This window comes from Maylandia zebra, linkage group LG17 (assembly GCF_041146795.1).
Source record: "Maylandia zebra isolate NMK-2024a linkage group LG17, Mzebra_GT3a, whole genome shotgun sequence".
Lineage (NCBI taxonomy): Eukaryota > Metazoa > Chordata > Actinopteri > Cichliformes > Cichlidae > Maylandia > Maylandia zebra.
This window is the reverse complement of record NC_135183.1, coordinates 39,090,331-39,110,322: the sequence shown is the minus strand read 5'-3', so window position 1 is coordinate 39,110,322 and position 19,992 is coordinate 39,090,331. Positions and strand designations below refer to the sequence as shown.

The 19,992-nt window shown below is 44.6% G+C and overlaps 1 protein-coding gene across 2 annotated transcripts in view; it reads right to left on the bottom strand.

The window, feature by feature from the left end:
• The window catches only part of ano8b (anoctamin 8b), a 42,297-nt gene extending 22,500 nt beyond the window's left edge, over window positions 1-19,797 (bottom strand). Inside the window, exon 1 of one of the 2 annotated variants that reach the window (XM_014407329.4) lies at window positions 19,382-19,797. In XM_014407329.4, coding sequence (XP_014262815.1) covers window positions 19,382-19,559 — 178 coding nt within the window. In that variant the 5' untranslated portion in view covers window positions 19,560-19,797. Of the gene's footprint in view, window positions 1-1,764; window positions 1,969-19,381 lie in introns of those variants that run through there. The other variant, XM_014407330.4, reaches the window with a different exon arrangement.
• Between the last annotated feature and the right edge of the window lie 195 nt (window positions 19,798-19,992).

Here is a 19,992-nt window from a genome sequence, read left to right as displayed (position 1 = left end):
TTTATCACACACACACACACACACACACACACACACACACACACACACACACACACACACACACACACACACACACACACTTAAAGCGGTTATTTCTGAGTGCTGTGATATGTAATGAGTCTCAGAGACAATGCAATGCTCTGTACACACACACATGCATGAACTCGGTCTGTGTACATCTACTTCATCTCTGGTCCCTGAAGTCCAGAGCAAACTGGAAATAGCTCGACTGTCACAGTAATGTGACATTCAAAACGCTGCCAACTCCAGGCGGGCTGAAGGAAGACCAACACAATAAATTTTCCTCCCTGGATCCTGTAACATCGCTGCAATCTTTGCTGTCCCTGACACCTCGCTCATCTTTCAACAACCTCGCTGAAAAATCGGAGCCAGTGCAAAGAGTCAAAAGAAAGCCGAGTGAACTGCGATGGGCGTAAGCTCACATCCTGCTCAGCTGTCACAGGACCGTCTGTGTAAACTGTTTACGAGTCCTAAATAACAACGACAGCAGCGTGGAGAGGCCATCCCACAGCATCCCCCCCTTAATGAAGAGCAAAGTCAAGAAAGGTGGAATCGCAGTCATGAAAAGTTTATTTTTGTATGTTTGAAGCAGTAAAATGAATCTTACAAATGTAAAAGCTCGTCAGTCTTATCAGTTCAGATATCACTTAAATGCTTTTAAAATGTGGCAAGCAGGGAAGTGGCTGCTAATTTTATTACGGTGCTTTAACTCAAACTGTCACATTAATGCATCTCTGCGCTGCTGCCAGTCAGCGTGTCATCCTGCTTCCTGGAACTGTGAACAGAGGGACGCCCGGTGGGGCTTCGGGGAAAAAGCCACAGAGTGTATTTGCACATCTAGATTTGTTTTTCACCTTCACATTATGTATGCGCATCAGCACTGGATCAACGTGCACTATGAAGTCATCTCTGTATTCATGAAAGGTCATGAGATCTGCTGGTACAGTCCCTCAGTGTTTAAAGCTCTATTAATGCAGATTTATTTTTTTAAACAAAAAGAGCAAATTACCAGGTGCACCACGCAGGTGTTACAGGCACTCGAGCTGTTTGTTCATGTCGGACAGATCACCGATAAAACCCTCTGTAAGTCACACATCATGCACGCAGCACACTGTGCTGGGCTAACTACAACAAATACACTACAACACTGCACATGTGTAAGACGTATGAACAGGAAGCTTTGGGTGATTTTTAAAAATTTATTTAACCAGGAAAATCCCACTGAGATTAAAAACTGGCCAAGATGGCAGCAGCGAGTATCTCGCAGTTACAAAAATCCTCCAGGATTCAGAGTTTTGATTTAAAAGCACTTAATGAAATGAATTCTGACGTTTTCCGGTCGTTCGGCAGCTCGTTCCAAGCTGAGGATGCTAAATGGACAAAAGCTCTTTTGTCAAGTTCAGTTTGTGCAAATTGAACAGAAAGCAACAAGTAACGTCGCGGACGAAGACGATAACGAGCAGCACGTTTCACTGCAAGCAGGAAACATTCTTTGGTATTATTAAGAATGGATGGATCCACCATAGTTGGATATTATGAAATATAAATAACAGCATTAAGGTTACGCTGTAGGAACAACACCTACTTTTTTACTGTTTTTATTAATTAAGGCCATTATTATTATTATTTATCAAATATATCCAGGAAATCTAAAGATTTGTCTGCCTCCTATCTGGTGTCTTTTGTCGAGAATAATGATTTCAGTACCAACATCAGTATTTAAAGAGTCCCTCGAGTACTTACGAAGAGGCTGCAACCGCTTTATCTGGTTCCACGCTGATTTTCCTCTGAAGAACATTTTTAAACATCTCAACAGGCCAAACAGGAGACGGAGGTGTTTGTCTTTTTATTCTTCAGTGCTTCTCCTGGATACTGAAATGTGACTGGTTGTTCCACTGTGCTTTAGAGGAGATGCTGCAGGCAGCGCTGCAACATGACAGCAATTCTAATGAGTCCTGTATTCATCGCTGAAGGCAACACACACACACACACACACACACACACACACACACTTGGAGCAGCTAACAGATTGGTTTCAACAAAGCTTCACTTCATGTGTCCCGATGTTTGATTCATACGTCGCCCGTCAAGGCTTGAATGCACAGACGGGCTCGTGCTGCAGCTTTGTGTTTGCACGTCCCCCCTTTGCTATAGAAATAACCCGCCTCTCATGTTCTGGGAATAAGTTGTTGTCAGTTTCATAGAAATGTATTTTCATCAAGCAGCACAAATGAGAGCACGGCCAGATAAGCAGCTATTTTTGGAGTGTTTTGAGGTAACGGTTTGTAAAACAGCAGCAAATAATAACGGTATTAAACAGGACCTGTGCAGTGAGGGTCGTGTGTTTGTTTACTCTTTTGATCCATATTTATCTTTAAACAACATCTCGGTAAAGACTGTGGAGCAGCTACACAGAAAAACAAAAGATCCCGGATGTCATTTTGGTCGGTGAGTCTGAGCTTGAAAGCCCCTTTGGCCTCGTAACAGAAACCAGGTCAGTGTGGACTCGGCTGGTCCAGGACTCGCAGTCGTACAGATGAATCCTGCATCACTCACGGCCTTCAGAGTCAGGCGGCTGCTGTGGGGCTTATCAGACAGCAGCCAGGCAGACATAACAAGCAGGGCGTCGTTCTGTGATCTGAGACGCTCGCTGAAGTGTTTCTCTGGGACGTCTGCGTGTGTGTGTGTGTGTGTGTGTGTGTGTGTGTACATGAGATATAAAGTATGAGATTAATGGGGTGTAATTCAGTCATGAAAGTCAAGCAAAGCTTTTAAATGAAGGTCACAGACCTGATGTGTCTTCTCTGTGAGCAGTTTGATAACTGATTGCCATTTATGTAACCTTGAGCCTCCTTTAAAGATTTTGCTTTGCCAGGTAAAAGCACGTTTGTTTTTAAAGTTTTATGAACTTTTTTCTTCCACGTGGGATAAAAGCTGGGACTGAAAGCAAGCAGCAACCTGCGAGCCTGAGAAATGAAGCCGGCAACAGTGACTCCATCAGGTACCAAACATGGTCACAGCACAAGTTAAGCCTTCAAACTCCATAAGCCAGCAAACTGATAATAATATGTTTTTATGTGTTATTGAGTTTGTGCACAAATAATTAATGTTCTTTCGTTTCTCACTCAGTCCGGTTAGACATGAGGTTTTTTTGTTCTCTGCCAAAAGATGTGCATTCAGGAAAAAGATCAAATGAACGTGCTATGGAAAAATAAGCCTCATTAAACTGTCTGAATAAGCAGATTTCAGTTTGAAGTCCTTGAAAACCTCATTTCAATGTCAAATAAACAAGTGACAACGAATACGTGAATAAGGGCCCACACAGCCTGCAGACGGCTCGGCTGGCAATTTCTGATCATGAGTGAAAAATGACTGAATGAGTCCCCAAGCGCTGGCCAGCGGTTGCTGGAAGTTGATGGCAGTTGTAGTGAAAATGTTTGGTGAGGCTCGTCACAGAGGCCTACAGTAACCCCTGGCAACCACCTGCCTTCCCCAACCAGTTGGCCAAAACCTCCCAGTGACTGTTTTGCTGCATCGGTTTGAATGGAAGAGCCGGACTTTACAAACAGTTACTCTAAAAATGCACGTTTCCAAGTTTCACTACTGCTGGGATATTTCATGAGTATTTACAGAGAGACACGGAAAATTGGCTCCAAACTAAAGAAATCACAGATTATTGTTGCAGCACCTTCTGTGCAACCGGCGCAACCTCCAGGAACCACACCCAACCGACACATCTTTACCTAGCAACTGGAGGTTGTATAATTTCCAATATGGCAGACAACTCTTGACCAATATGCACACGGTGTCATGTGACCCCAACATCCAGAGCTGCTGGGAGCCTACGACTGATAAAGCTGATTAATGTGGGAATATGAACCTAAACGAAGATGCTTTTACCTTGTGGTGCAAAGCTTTGAGTGGCAGAACTACAGAGGTCCTTAATGAGCATCCTTAGAAATCTCATTAAACTTTTACTGCAGCTTTCAGGTCCTATGATGAACCACAGGACATTTGATGACCGCACATTTCTCTTCACGAACTTTCAGCTCATCGCTTCAAACCACATTCCTGAAAATATGGTCACAGACGTCCCGAACAGAAATAAAATGTGTCGCTTTAAGTAACAACCAGGAACACATTTATGGTTTAGCAGTAATAGCTTCTGTGCTTCACACAGGAGGAAGTTCGGTGAAGCGTCGACTTATAAACAGGTTTCATTTAAACAGAAAGCATCAAAAGAAAGCACACACAATCAGCCTTCATCATCATAATAAACTATCTGTAACAATATTATGTAGTCTTTATCAAAGATTTTACACGTGAGAGATTCTGTCACCGTGAATCTGAATTATTTTCCTCAAAAATCACATCCTGAGAAAACAGCAGGTTTGGTGATTCGCTGCAGGTGATGAAATCTGTAAAATCAGCTTAATGAAAGTCTGCATTGAGCTTCTGAAGACTGGATGTTTTCGTCTATTCAACAGAGAGCCTGAGACAGACATAAAGTAATAAAGGCAGAGAGACAGACACAGCTCCCAGCAGACAGAGGAAGGACGGCAAAATATAAAACAGGCAGAAAATACTTGTACTGTCACATCTAGTGTGCAAATGACCCTGTTACAACGATTACATCAGTAAGTGGGACAGCGAGCCTAATCGGGTTCAAACACCCAACAGTTTCATTTATGTTCCTGACTTGTTGCCATCCTGTGTAGACGAGTCCACAAACAGCCACAGAGGACCCAGAGCTGATCTGTAACCCCAACATAAAGACTGACAGCATTTTTACACCGAGTCGTCAAATCAAATCGTGGCGCCGAGACGTTTGGAATAAATAAAACATTCGATCATTTCGCCCGAGCACAAAATGATCCTGCGCGTCTCGAGGAAAGGGATAGAAACCAGATCCGTCCTGCTTCCTCCTGCTCCCAAACACTGACTCACTCCATCGCTGTGGCAGCGGCCACCTCTCTGTACCGCAAGGTACACGTACAGACACCGACATCGACTCTCGTACACCACGTCCTTCTGGCAGCTGCATACACAGATGTGTTTAGAGGATATGAAAGGCCCTCATCCCAAAGCAGCACAGCCTTCCTGCAGTCTCTCACTTTCTTTCCCCTCAGTCTGCTCTCTCTCCTCTTCATATCTTTTTGGCACCACCGTCTCTTTTCCTCCATCTAAATCTTCTCTTTCCAGCCCCTCAAGGCAGAATCTATCAATCCCTCCTTCCCGCCATGCTTCCGTTTTATCCGTTTCTCTCCTTCAGCTCTCCTGCCTCCTCTCTCAGTCGTCTCAAGAGATATTTGTCATCATTGTGTACACAGAGCTCTTAGGGCTGATGCCTTCACACAGGCAGTGTGCTCTACTCCAGGAGCCAATACTACGAGAGAGCTTGCCTTCGAAATTACCCTCACCCTAAACCTTCTTCATCACTGAAGGTACGCGAGGAAGATCACGCCGTTTTATTTAAAACACACAAACGCACCAGCTAAGGTTTCAAACAGCCAGGCCCAATGACAACGAGCCATCGTCTTTTTACAGCCGTTACCACAGGATGTTACTTTGGGATAAGTCCTACCATGCTCACAGTTAGAGCTGATGTAGCATTTTCAGCACCCATATTTAATCATTTAAAATCAGCTGATAGATTTTTTTCTTTCAGACACATCTCTTTCTTTTTAAGACGTTTTTTTACATTTTCGGCTTCCTTGGATAGAGGAGCAGTGAAAGCTAACGGGCTCCAGGTCAGACTTGAACGTGGCCCCCTGAGCTCCGCCCACAAACAGATTTTTCTGACATTGTTTTACGTGTAGCTATTTGTGAGTCCGTCCCTAGCTAGCACAACAATGCAGTTTAAAACTAAATCTGTTTTAATTCAAACAAGTCGTGGATTAATTCCTTTACGCTCTGCTGGTTGTTGCCAATGACTGTAAGGAACATGGATGACGCGGCTCCACCTCCTCCCATTTTGTATAAATGAAGCTAAAATATCCCGGATCTGGGAGACGCCTTCTTGAATTTGAAGCCAGGATCTGCGCAGTAGTAACCACGGGTGGAGCCGTGGTATGAAACTCCCACCCACAGACATTCGTCAGTACAACCCCCTCTTAACTTTTACGTAGCCTGGACATTTTCCTGCTGGTTGCACTACAACCAGAAGGAAAAAGACCCATTAAGACAGCGGTAGGCCGGTGCCGGTCCATGAGTCGTTTGGTACCGGGCCGCAAGAGTTGAGGCTCAGGTGTGAAATGTATGGTTTTCAGGGTTTTTATCGGTTTTCAGCGTTATTTTGTTATCGTTTTTATCGTTAACTCTGTTTTCCTGGGTCTTTTCACGTGTGTTATGAATAAATGTTCTTTTTTTCGGTACCGGTACTAGTTTTATTTTGTTGTATTTATCCGCGACACGTTAAAGGCCGGTCCATGAAAATATTGTCGGGCATAAACCGGTCCGTGGCGCAAAAAAGGTTGGAGACCGCTGCATTAAGACACAATAATTACAACAGCTAAGAGTCATACTTTGAAATTCCCACATCTTAACATGTCGTCATTAAGTAAAGAGTAAAGAGGTTTTTTTAATTAATATCAGCATACCTGTTAAAACATGGTGCTTAGCTAAATTATCACTATATTTTAAACAGTCCCTGGTTGTTGCCATCGGGGGTCTGTAGAGCGCCCTCTGGTGGATAAACCTCGCAACATCAATGCTCATAACATAGTTGAATGGTGTCTCTCCCATCGGTTCTTAATGCTGATAGCAATATATCAGCCAGTTTATGTATCTCCAACACCTGCACAAGTAAAAGGTTGTTGGTTCGATTCCAGCCACAGACACATCAAACAGAGAGCAGAGCTACTGACTGTGGAAAGGCAGCTTCATTCGTTTCTACTCGTAGTGACAGTGATAACGTGCTAGTGTTAGCAGCGTGTTTTTGCACCAAAGCATTTTCCAAATATGGGATAAATAAAATATCTAATGTTATCTTGACCCAGTGACACAGTCTCCTGATGCTGGATTAAAATTAGAATGACTGTGTTTCACTGACACCAAGGACATTCATATTTAATGCTGAATTACAGTTATTAGGACATCTAATTCAAAACTACAAGTATGAAATATTTAGCGTGAGAATATTCAGGAAAAAAACCCTCAGTGTTTATTTGCAATACTGTTGTTTTATTGAAAGCAATTTCCATAAAATGTTGTTGAAACTCGTGACAAATTGGTTCCAACAGAGACAGAAGTGCAGAGAGCTGTCCTGAGATAAAAGCACGTATCGATGACGTCGCTCGGATTAAGATTTCTGTGTTTGTTACACGTTTGTGACAAATGGGATAAAGACGCGAATGCCCGTGGATGTCAGAACTCTGGTTTCCTCATTAACAGACGCAGGGAGGATAACAGAGACTCGGCTTCAAAATGACAATGATTGCTTATGACACTGGAGCCGCCTGTGGCTGAGAGCCAAGAGGACGAGGCAAGAAAAGAGCCCCACCGCTCACATGGCAGAATAATCAAAGCATGGCGTCTCCCATCCCAGCGTCTTTCTACCCTTTACATCACTTTTTTCCCTGCACTTCAAACCTAGTCTCTCTAAATGTGACGCCTTTATTTCCAACTCTCTTTCTTCTGCCAAGTGGGCTGATCGCTGGTTCATTTCAGGTTAGCTGGTTAATTTAAATGAGCAACCGCAGCGAAAAAGCAGAGAAGCAGGGCCTCGGCTGTTGTTTACAATATAAAACTAGGGGCTGTGTGCATTCATCAGGTAATAATCATAAACAGAATCCCTCTTGTGCCCAGTCGGTGCAGAGCACGCCTTCAGACAACCACAGACTGGTTATCTAACTGCATGAACTGAACATTGTCAAGCAAGGATTACGAATCATGAATAAGTGAGTGGTGATGATGAATATAGTGGACTGAATAGCAGCCTTTGTGAAGCAAACAAACCTCCTTGTTGAGCAGTGGACAACTGCCAGTGTGGAGGAAGGCTTTTCTGGGGGGCAAAAAGGCAACGCGGGCAAGCGGGCCTTTCTGAGCAGCAACGTTTTCACTTCAGTGACAGATTAGATGTAGTTCTGGCTACATTTGATCACAAAATAAACAATAAACTTGCTAAGAACTGACAACGTTGTTAGTTTCTGGCGAAGAGCTTGACGTGGAAGAAAAATATTCAGAGATGTTATTTGAGAAAACACATCGATTCGCTTCGTTTGGACACGTCACAAACGTCACGGATACGAGTTCTTGGTGTGTAAAAGCTAGGGGTGCAACCGTTGGATACAGTGCTTTCGGTTCGGTACGCATATGTATCGAACAATACAACATTTTTTTAATTAATTTTATCAACTTTTCTTCTGACGATGCTGTCTGTGTTGAGCGCTCAGTGGATCTGCGTTCGACTACTCCGCCTAGGCTGCACTGTCGAGCGCAGATCCACTGAGCGCAGCGCAAGCTAGCAAGACAGAAGCTAAGCTCGTTGCAACATGGCAAATTGAACCTCCCCCACCCTCATTCAGATCTGGCCTTTGGAACTATTTTGGTCTTCAGGTGAAGTATGACCCTGAAGGTAAGCGCGTCATGGACAAAAATAAAACATCATGTCGGATGTGCCACGCAATGCTCAATTACATTGTTGGGAACTAGCGCGTTAGCGCAGTTAGCTTGTTGACACCGTCCAGCCCCACGCACGGGGCGATCCGCGGTAGCTCGTTAACGGAGATTTGCCGTGTTGTGGCGTTAACGTCATTTCAAATTAACGCTGACAGCACTAGTGGGAACACAACGAGTATGACTGCACATTTACTCCGACATCATCCTAGTGCAAAAACAAGTGGAAGCAGACAAAAACAACAAGCAGCATGCTACAAACTTTACCCGAGTCATTTAGACAGCTGTTAGCACAGGATTCTCCTTATGGGGACCTGATATGTTTAATGTGCTGCTGAGAATATAGCCCAGAAGAAGCGTATAGTAGAGCTTTTATTTTGAAAGAGCCATTTCTCTGTAATAAACTCTTTTCCAAAGATGAGGGATTCCTCAATCAGATTTTTTTTTATTACTTTGTGGTTTCAGCAACATTAAATTTAAAAACTGTACTTTTGAGTTAAAATATATATTTAGAATTTTAATAAATGACAAATTAAAAAGGCATGAATATTTTTTTGTATCGAAAAAATATCGAACCGTGACACCAAAGAACCGAACCAAACCGTGAATTTTGTGTATCGTTGCACCTCTAGTAAAAGCCATCAGCTTATCTAAATGAGGTGCAAAGTGAAATCTGGACAAAGTCCTGCTGGTGATGGTTTCACGTAGGGCTGCTCAATTAATCGAATTTTAATCACGATTACGATCTGGGCTTTCAACGATCATTAAAAATGACAGAGCCGATTATTAGCCCCTCCCTCATTTATCCGCGACACCTTAAAGGCCGGTCCGTGAAAATATTGTCGGGCATAAACCGTCCGTGGCGCAAAAAAGGTTGGAGACCGCTGATTAAGAGGACCCGAGGGAAGCTCGGAAAGCTAAGCAGAAGTTATTTGGAGAGTGACTGCCGTTGGTTGAAAAGAGTTAAAAAAAAAAAAAAAACTTCAGTGGTGTTGCACACTATTTTATATTATTTTTTAAAGTCATTGTTAACCCTTTAAAGCCGGTCAGAGCAGCACGCTCCGTTTTGCGTAACTATTTTTAAATCCCTGTAGAATCTGAACCGTGTAAGCTAGCGCAATAATTTGTTTTGCATATGAAACCGGAGGAGTTATACTTACAACTTATGCCATCAGCTTGTCCTCGGTCACGGTTTCGTTCCACATATAGCTTTGCAAAAATTGCATAAAAAGCGCTTGCAGGAACAAAAACATAATATTCCAGAAACACGCTTTGCCGTTCCTATCAGCTGTTCGTAACACTTCCCACAGTGAAATGATGCACCTGCTGTTTTCTTTGCAAATTTGCATCATAGGATTGTTTTTTGTTTTTCCTGCAGTATATAAAAATTGCTGTATCTCCAAAATAAAACTATGAAGACACTCAAAATAAATTTCCTGTGGTGGGAAACTATTTTTTGCAACTTTATTGTATTTAAAGTTTTGAGGGATAAACCTCTTAAACTTCTCCAAGTAGAAATATATGTAAACAAAACAAAAGCGATTTTCAATTTTTTTGTAGTTTATTGCACTTTTTTGCAATTTATGTAATTACTATGGACTTAATGCATACATATTATTAAAATATGGGCTATAACAGTTGTATTGATGTATAGCAACTTGAAATGCTCCCACAAATGGCACTACAGCATGTAAAAAAAAAAAATAAAAATAATATAAGCTCTGGTGGACTTGGTTCTATAGTAGGTCTTAAAGGGTTAAATAAATATCGTCAAATAATCGTGATCTCAATTTCAGTGAAAATAATCGTGATTATCATTTTTGCCATAATCGAGCAGCCCTAGTTTCACGGAGAATCAACAACACGACCTTTTATTCAGAGATCGTGCAGAGTGTGGACAACTGAACAGCTGAGGCACGGAGAGAAAACAGACTCATGCATTTTTAAAAAGCTTTTAGTGCATTAGTGTCCAAAGTACACAAGCTCTGTTATCGTGAAAGGGACTGACTTTACTAAGCTTAGAGTTTAGCAGTCGTTTCAGTGGGACTGCGGTTGGACCGAGCTATTTGGGAAGGTTGATTGAATTGTTGTCAGATCCTCTGACGTCGTATTTGCAATGACTCAGAGGATCCAGCTCCTACCAGCATCCTGGGAGATCAGAAAACACTATTAATCATTTGATAATCAGATACTGTGGTGCAGTGAGAGATCCCAGTAAACACTGGGCAAACTGGGCGCTTTTATTCATGTCAGAAAGCATAAGGGGAGGATAATTAAATAATTTGGAGAAAAGGTACTACAGTCAGTCAGTCTGATGGAGCTCTGTCTGTACGATGGTACCATACTCTATTCCTGGACAGGAAAGCCGGAAAGGAGGCTCCGAGTCGGATCAATACCCCGGAGGAACCAGTGATTATTGGACATAACGACACCATTCCTCCCATGAGGATATCATTAATGACTTAGTCAGCTTTGATTTCTTCAGCTTTTTCAAAAGGAGGAAATGCAGCAAATCATCATAATTCATTTAGCCTGGCAGCGCGCGCAGAGAGAGAGAGATGTTGGGATGGTCGGTTACGCCACCGTGCACGCTACAAGAAGCTAACACAGTTTAAACAGATGTAGCTGAACTCATGGAAATGGTCGGCGTGAGGCCTAATTCAAAGTCGCAGCATCTTTGAGCTGGCGAATCCTCTTCTGTTAGAAGGAGGCCACACAGTCGCACTCAAAGACCTTAAAGCAAACGTTAGGCGCTCAGCTGCTTTGCCTGAATAAACAGTGATCAGGAGAAACGTGGAAACGGGAGATCACCCTCTCTCACAGCCACATACGGGTGTTATAGCAGTGGCAATGCAGATCCTGTCCCTCAGCGCGCTTTTCCACATCGAACGAGCTGGAGTAAAAGCTACCAGGAAGACAAAGGGCGCGTAGCCGCAGAGGACACGTTGAGTTTGTGTCCTTTTATATATATATATCGTGATGATGTAGACTCAAGAGTAAAGATAAGCAAGGAGAAAGAAGAAAACGGAGGAGGAAGAAACCTCTGCTGCATCACACCTGGAACTGTGTGTTCCTGTTCAGCAGTGGACTTTCACTACATTCAAGTTCACATTAAAGGCCCCGGCCAAGATCTGACTCACGTTTTTCAGATAAGGAACAAAGGACGCAAACAAAGAACGAGGAATGAAAATGACCTCGTTACACACTCTTCAACCCCACAAGCCCATCAGGCTGTACAGACTCACGCTACACGGCCGAGCTTCATCACATCTCACAGAACATCGTTTCAAACACGGGTGGAGGTCAGAAACCTTTAAAGACTTCAAATATATCAACTTGTATCGCAGGAAACAAACAGTAACACATAAATAAAGAATATTTCCATCCTGTTGAAGAATACAGCTGTGAGCGTATGGAGGCTTAAAAGACATATAATGGTTTCATTGCTGGTTGGAATCACCAGCCAGTTTGTTAGGTACATCTGTTCAAAGGCTCATATCATCAAATATCTAATGAGCGAGTCACGTTGCAGGAATTTGGGACATTCAGGGATGTAAACATGACCAAGACGGCCTGCCGAAGTCCAACCTGGTGACTCCGCCACAATGGAGGAGAAAGACGAACTATCCAATGAGCAGCAGTTCTCTGCCAAGAACAAAAGTGGAGCATTTTAAGAGGACATTCAAAGAAAAGCCCAGAGCGACGCTGTAATCTGTCATCTACAGCTCTGAGCTTTGTGCTCATATCAAAGCAAAAAAACATTGTTTTTTACACTCACACATGCAGCTGCTTCAGTTTGGAACAACAAACCCTGATTCTGATCCTCATTTGCACTAAACTAGCTCCGTGTCTCCCTTACACAAAACCAAATCATATACATGCACACGGAGCCGCGTCAGACAACCAGGGTGACAAGCACCTCGAAGAAAAACCAGACAAGCAATCACAGGGAGCTGTAACATTTCTGACAGTGCGTCAGACAGACGCTGTCTGCATTCAGGCTGCTTCAGAGGGGTGAAGGACACGAGCGCGAGGACTGATTGCACCTCGCTACCCACAAAAAAATCAAACTTAGTGGCTGAAACAAAACGAGTCACAGGAGGGTATTTACTGAGAACCGTGAGTGATAAATAGGACAAGAACCAACGTTACTGTGCTTTAAAACTGTCTCCGTGCTAACACTGACACGGATATGTCCGGTTATGAGCTTCAGGAGAAAGAGCATCCCTCCCTGGTGAGTCGTACATGACGCTCTGACGAACCTTTGGTCTTTGTGGACACTGCGGAGCAGCTAATGTAGAGCGGTTTCCTACGACTGCGACAGGAAACAGCATTCTTCACCATGGTCACTGGATTTCTCCTGGCTTTGCTTAGCAACTGATGAAAAAAGAAGGGAATCAAATCCAGGCCTAGTCAGTGCAGTCACACAGGATAAAGGGTGCGCTGACCCAACTCCTCTCAGTCCTCGTATTTCTGTTTTTTCCTTTCAGGAACGAGCTATCAGCCTGCACAGGACCGTGCTTTGATCACAGAGTGGAGCCTAAACCCGCTGATAAGGTTTCTGCATTGTGTCACTGCTTCCACACAAACAGGCGGACGGGCAACACCAGCAGCTCTGCGCGCCTCACGCGCATTAAGCTCTGGAGTGTGCATTATCGTTTTCTGCGTGCAGGAACGATAATCTTCATGGCTATAAATGGAGGAGTGTAAACTTCCAGAGGCCATGAATGGAGTTTTTCGAAGTCGATTGGCTAGAAGCAAAGAGGCATTATGGAGGATATGATTAAGCCATTAAAAACTTGAGAATGTAGGGCAAGTGAATCACTGCTGGCAAGACAGACGGTTTATCGCAGCTCTGGGAAATTATCTGTAACTTCCTAAAACATATCATCTAATGTTGCTGGATACACACAAACACCTACGCAGCAGGAAGCCTGATAACACAAGTTTGTGTGTTCTGGAGCATCTCTGCAGTTTAGAAAAAGCAACCAACAAGCAGGTAACAAGAAGGTGGGGGCGGGGCCACACTGACCAAGGGCGGGGCTACACTGACCAAGGGCGGGGCCACACTGACCAAGGGCGGGGCCACACTGACCAAGGGCGGGGCCACACTGACCAAGGGCGGGCTACACTGACCAAGGGCGGGGCTACACTGACCACGTTCATCACAGCAGATCGCTCTCAGTTTGTTTTAGATTTTCTTTAGTTCATGTTTCAGTTCATATTACTGACTTTAGCTCATGGGCTGGTCCCAGTATGACCTACAGGGGGCTGGGCCAGTAAAACCAGCACACATATTTAAAGGACACCTCCGAAAGCCTGCGTTAGAAAAAAGAAACAGAAACAATCTGTTTTCTCAGGTCCATCATAAACTCATCCTGTCACGAAGGTCCAATAATGATGCTGTTCCTTTCATGCAGTGCAGAATCAGAGCAAAGGCGGCTGCGTCACCAGGCCAGTGCACTAAAGAGTTATAGCAACTTATCATTTAAGGTGCTTTTAAGTCGTTTTTCCGACTTTAGCTGTGAACGTGCGGCTATCAGGGAACGTTTTTGTGTTTCTGTGTGTGGAACAGTTTGAGTGTGGAGTTAAAACAATGTCTAAACATAAAGCACTTCAAAAAGAGGAAATCCACAGAAGAGGAAAAGTAAATGTCTCGGTTCAGTAAGTTGCTGCTTCGTTCTTATTCAGATTTTACAGTGAATGCTCCACAACTGGAGGTCATTGGCTTTAATGTGTGGAGTTATGAGTTGTTAAAATTAAATAATATGATAATAATTTGTATTTTAAGCAGTTTAATAGTCAGTGTTATTAGAAATATGTCTATTGCTGACAGATTATGGACGAGGATGGAATTAAATAAGCGTGCACTTCTTCCCAATGCTTTTGGATATGTAAACTGAGGATAGTTAGAGGGTATTTTGCTTTATCTTGTATAGTTTTTTTGCTAAATGACTTTCTGTATATTGTTTACATCAGGGGTGTCCAACTCCAGGCCTCGAGGGCCGGTGTGCTGCAGGGTTTAGACGTGTCCTTGATCTTTACCTAAATGACCTCCTCAAAGTGTCCTGAAGTTCTCCAGAGGCCTGGTGATGAACTAATCATCTGATTCAGGTGCGTTGACCCTAAAACCTGCAGGACACCGGCCCTCGAGGCCTGGAGTTGGACACCGCAGGTTTGCATGATCAGAATAAATTGAGAAAACAGATCTGTTCAGTGAACAGTCAGCATGGATAACTCGGTTCATCTCCTGATGCCAAATTTAAGACCTGTGCTCAGCTCAGCTCCTTTAACAATCTGGGGAAGCTCCCTTTGTTGGAACTCACAGGGATGCTTTGTAGTCTGACATTTTTCTGGCACACACAAAGATCCACTGTCCCCACAAACACACCACCGCTGTCACCATCGACAGAAAATCATTGCAGCATTAACTGCAGTGTTTAATATCATCTGGTCGGCAGCTTGACTTCACAATTTGAAGGCAAGCTGCTCGTCTAAAGAGCGGGCCGTTTCATTTTATAGTCGCCAAAGCGATCAGTCAGCTGTGCGTGTGACGTGTCGGGGAAAGGCTGATAAAGCTACAGCAGCAAGGTCACCCCACACAGAGGCATTTTTCCTTGACTGCTAATGCAGCTAATGTGCAGCTCAGCGCTTACACCAGAAGGCGAGGAGAGAGGGAGGAACAGGAAATACATCTCTGCGGAGCGTGCGATGAATATCGGGGGACACAGGCGAGGAGGCAGATGCAAGAGAGACATTAAGTTCAGAGTCATTAGGCACAACACATGTGTCATTATATCATACTGCACGACATTCATCAGCCCTTTCATTACGAAGCCGTGGGAGGGCACAAAAGCAGAGGCTCGTCTGCCGCTGCTGTGAAAAGCAGCTCTTCTTTTAGGAAGTTCAGTGGGATGCTTTCCCCTCACGCTGCTGTATTTAAAGCAGCCTGTGTGACACTCAACCTGACTAAATCTGTCTGAGGCAAAGCTGAGGCATTCAACTCGCTGAAGAGGCGAGAGAGCCGGAGATACAGAGAGAGCGGCGCTCTGGCAAAGAGTGCACGGGTGACTGCTTAATGTTGTTCTCATGAGGACGAGGTCAGACAAGTTTACAGGGATAGAAATGAGTTGCAGAAAGAAGCAGGGGTCCAAGGATGGTTTCGGACTATCACCTGTGAACTTATTGTCAAATTTATTTAGATTTTACATCAGAGAAAGGATCACACAGGTTTTCCTGTGATCACAAAGTTACATTTATTTTTATTCCCAAGTTTTGGGCTAACTTATGAAGAACATCCACATCTACAATCCACTAACTGGTGTTTTGGGTCAAAAGAAGCTTTTAACAGCACCGTGAAAAAAGTGAACCGTTATCAGTGCAGGAATAACCTCAGCACATACGTGTCCTTAATCCTAAACCACAAATTGCATGGCCTAATTTCCATGACAAATCTTATCAACACTGGCCTCAGAGGGAACACAAACTAATTGCTGAGGCGTTAACGTTGGGTGTCTAATTAATCCTTGAGACGCGGGCTTTTGAGTTTTGAGGCTACAAAGGAGGATGGCTGCGAGGATCAAAGTCATTCCAGTCTGCTGCGGTGGGAGAGATTAGCAAAATACGGTGGAGGCACGGAGACAATCGAGCATCCGAGCCTTTCGGTTCCAGAGCACAACCAAGACCCCGGCTGCACGAAGAAGTCACCCTGCCCTTGTGCTTTGCTCGCTGACTGACACTGACACGTGCGAGGGCGTTATGTGATATCGTAGTAATCCCACTGAAGTCCCAGAGCCTCTTTTTCGTAACCCATGCAGGAGAACAGACACAGGAAGGAGTTACTGCTGCAGTAACTACTGACAGCGGGTTGTTGTTTTGATTTCGTAGTTTGTGACAGATGTGAGTGATTATGAGTTTCGTAAGCATGCATGTTGTTTATGCACCAAACTAAAGGAGAACGTTAGGACAAAAAATGTAGCTGGTTCCCTAAAAACACAGTGGCTACTGCAGGGGTGTCGAACTCCAGGCCTCGAGGGCCGGTGTCCTGCAGGGTTTAGATCTCACCCTGGGTCAGCACACCTGAATCACATGATTAGTTCATTACCAGGCCTCTGGAGAACTTCAAGACATGTTGAGGAGGTCATTTAAATCAGCTGTGATGGATCAAGGACACATGTAAAACCTGCAGGACAGTTGGACACCCCTGAGCTATTGGCCTCAAGGCTTTTCCCTTTGTGTATATAATTAACAAGTATTTATTATAAGTAAATGGGGCAGGTCACTCCAAAATCTTATAGTTATTTCAGCTTTTATATAAAAATAGGAGAACAAAATTGCAAATCTGCAGAAAAATACATAAAACTCTGCAGCAGTGTCTCTTTTCAGAAATCCTGAACCAGTTACTCAAAGAAAATACACAAACCTTCACGTAGGAACGAGTTTCTCTCACCTAACAGCTGATGGAAGCTGGCAGCAAGCTGAAATTTAAGCTCAGCTTAGGGCAGCAGCATTAATGTTTACATCGTGTCACACTGCCATGAGCGCGAGCCCCTCCTCACGGTTGAAAGCACCCTTGCTTCTGCACAGCGGTACAGTTCACATTCTCGAAGATAGCTCCATCATGTTTAAGGGAAAGCAGACATCTCTGATAACTCCAACACTGGGAGCTCACAGCAGAAACAGTGTCGATAAACAGCAGCACAGCTCAGAGGAAAAACCCTGGATTTCGTGGTGAACTACCCCTTTAAGAACTGCTTCATGGAAACGTCACTGCATCATTTCATCATCGCTGCTATCGGTGAAACAGTCTTGATTCACTGAACGACTGCAGGTGTAATAGTAGAGCCAGATGTGCTGAAAATCCTTTCCCACTATTTGCATCTCTACATGCGTGTTTCTGTAATGCTGGGCGAAACTATTACACAAAAGCATCTGTTTTCATGTAGATTCCCACACTGTAGATGGTTTTGAAGTTTAACCATCCATTTATGATCTTATGCTTATTTAATTCAGGCAATGCGAGCTCGCTGGACAGGTCACCAATCGCTCGCTCGCGTCCTGAGATTCACCAGGCTGAACCCACGCTGACAGAATGTGCAAACAAAACAGGACAAACCTGGATTCAAACCCAGCACCTCCTTACTGTGAGGCAACAGTGCTAACCACCACACCACCTGCCACGCATGTTGATGTTTATTTCTACACATAATATTCTCGAGCACAGATGGGAACAATAAACATCTCACAGCCTAGTTCATTTCACAGAAACCTTTGGAAGCATTGGGCTATTATGTCTGCTGTTAAGTTACTGTCCCTGCACTGTGGGAAGCACGGGGACTTTCTATAAACTCATCTCTTCTTTCATTAAACTTAATAAACATATCGAGTCAAACAAAGCCAACATCTGAATAAAACTGGGATTCCTCTGATCTGACGATTAAAAACACAGTGTTAGATGTCTGATCAAGCATTCAATGCTTTCTGCACAGCTCTGCATACTTGACACTATTTAGATTTGTCCTACACATGTGTGTCTAGCCAGCCTTAAAGCCCTGGTTTCTTCTCTTTGCCCCGGCGCTGCCTCTAGCTAGTCGAGCCACCGTAAAGTTGAACTCATCTCCATTTCACTGGCCCTCCAACAGCCTGTAACCCATTCAAGGACCACTGGGTGCCACCCTCTCAACTGGATGACAGGCTGCTCTTCCATTCGGCAGCTGCCTGCTCAGGTTACCTCGACCAAGAGTGGAAAGAAGGTCTCATCTGCTGACAGCCCACTGCTCCACTGCATCACTCTGCAGCAGCACTCAGGAGGCACAGGCTGTCTCTGCACCCCGCATGCAGGAAAACAATCCTGCCTTGGCAGCTGAGGCTCCCTGTCCCAGCTAATATTGTGGTCTGATCCAAAAATAGCCTCACTTGTAAATCTTGCAAAGAGACAACTAAGATATGGGCTGTTCAAATCCACTGTCAGAGGCACGGAGTATTAACATGAAGCAGGCTGGTTCTGATTATCCTTTGTAAAGAAGAAGGAGGGAAAAGTCGATTTTATGATGTACTTTTTTCTTGCAGCCTCCAATACAAGAACAGCACCGGAGACCAAAATACAATGAAATGTGAGGAGGTGTGAACCGAGAAAAGGCAAACACTGCGAGCTCAAAGCAGATTAAACATGCACCTGTCCTCGAGTCTGTCCAATAGCATGGAAACTGACACTGAGGTGCACGACGCGGTGTGCAATAGTGCAGTCCACCTGCAATAGTTCGGAAATCCCGAGGAAAGTGATCTCGAAGGTAAACAACCTTAAACCAGAGGAGATGACTGACAAGAGAGAACCCCCTTCAATAAAAATAGGCTAACTATCAGCCAATCAAGGCCCGTGAGCTGCGTGTGAGGATAGTATGGACAACAACAGCTGCCCAGAGGGAACAAATGGGCTCATAACAGGAGGCAGGCTAATGGGCTAAACAGACAATAACCGACCAGAAGGTCATAACTCGGATGTGCCAAAGTGGCCATTTTTCCTGAACACCTATTATCACAGCAGTGAATTTTGGAAACAGCACGAAATGCCAGTCAGAGCCATCGTTTACAGGCCTGCTGCCTGACCAGGTGTTGATTTTGGGACGCCCTCGTGGAGACAAAAGAACCGTGCCACCGCGAGGTGCGCGACGGCAGTGCGCCTCTTGTCTCGTTTTCCAACAGCGTCGCCTTCACCTGTCCTTCCCCTCCGCCTCCTCTCACTCACCCAGCACGCCGGAGGAGGTCTGTGGCGGAGCCGAGCCTGGATCCGGCCTCTCTGCGTCTCCTTGCGGCGCTCGGTGTCGGTGCCGGGAACTCTCGGGGCCGTCCCCGGAGGTGGTCGCGCCACCGGCGGCCGCCCCGGCTGCAGCAGCGCCCGCCGCTGCCGTCCCCGTGTCGGGCATGCTCTCTATCAGCGAGGAGCGACTGAGGATAAAGGTATTCTCCGGGAAATCGTGCAGCGGTGTCGCATCTCAAGAGGAAGGCAAAGCATGGGTGTAGCGTGGGGGTCAGAGTGGGGGTTAAATGAGAATGAAAGTGAAGTGAAGGTTGTTGGCGTTGGCGCAGCGGCGGATCATCCTGGTGGTACTCTGGAGCAGGATGCGCGGTTAGATGGAGAGCGCTCCTCCAACCACTACAGGAGGAGGGACAAAGAGAGGGAGGGAGGGGTGGATGGAGGGGGCTGTGTGACACACATGCACCTTCACGGTCGCTGACTGATTGTTGTCTCAGATTACATTACCAAAAATGTTAAATGTAACAAACCCGCACTACGCACGCTGTAGGAATTAAAAGAATCTGTCTGTTAGGATCATTTTATGCATGCATGTAATAGCG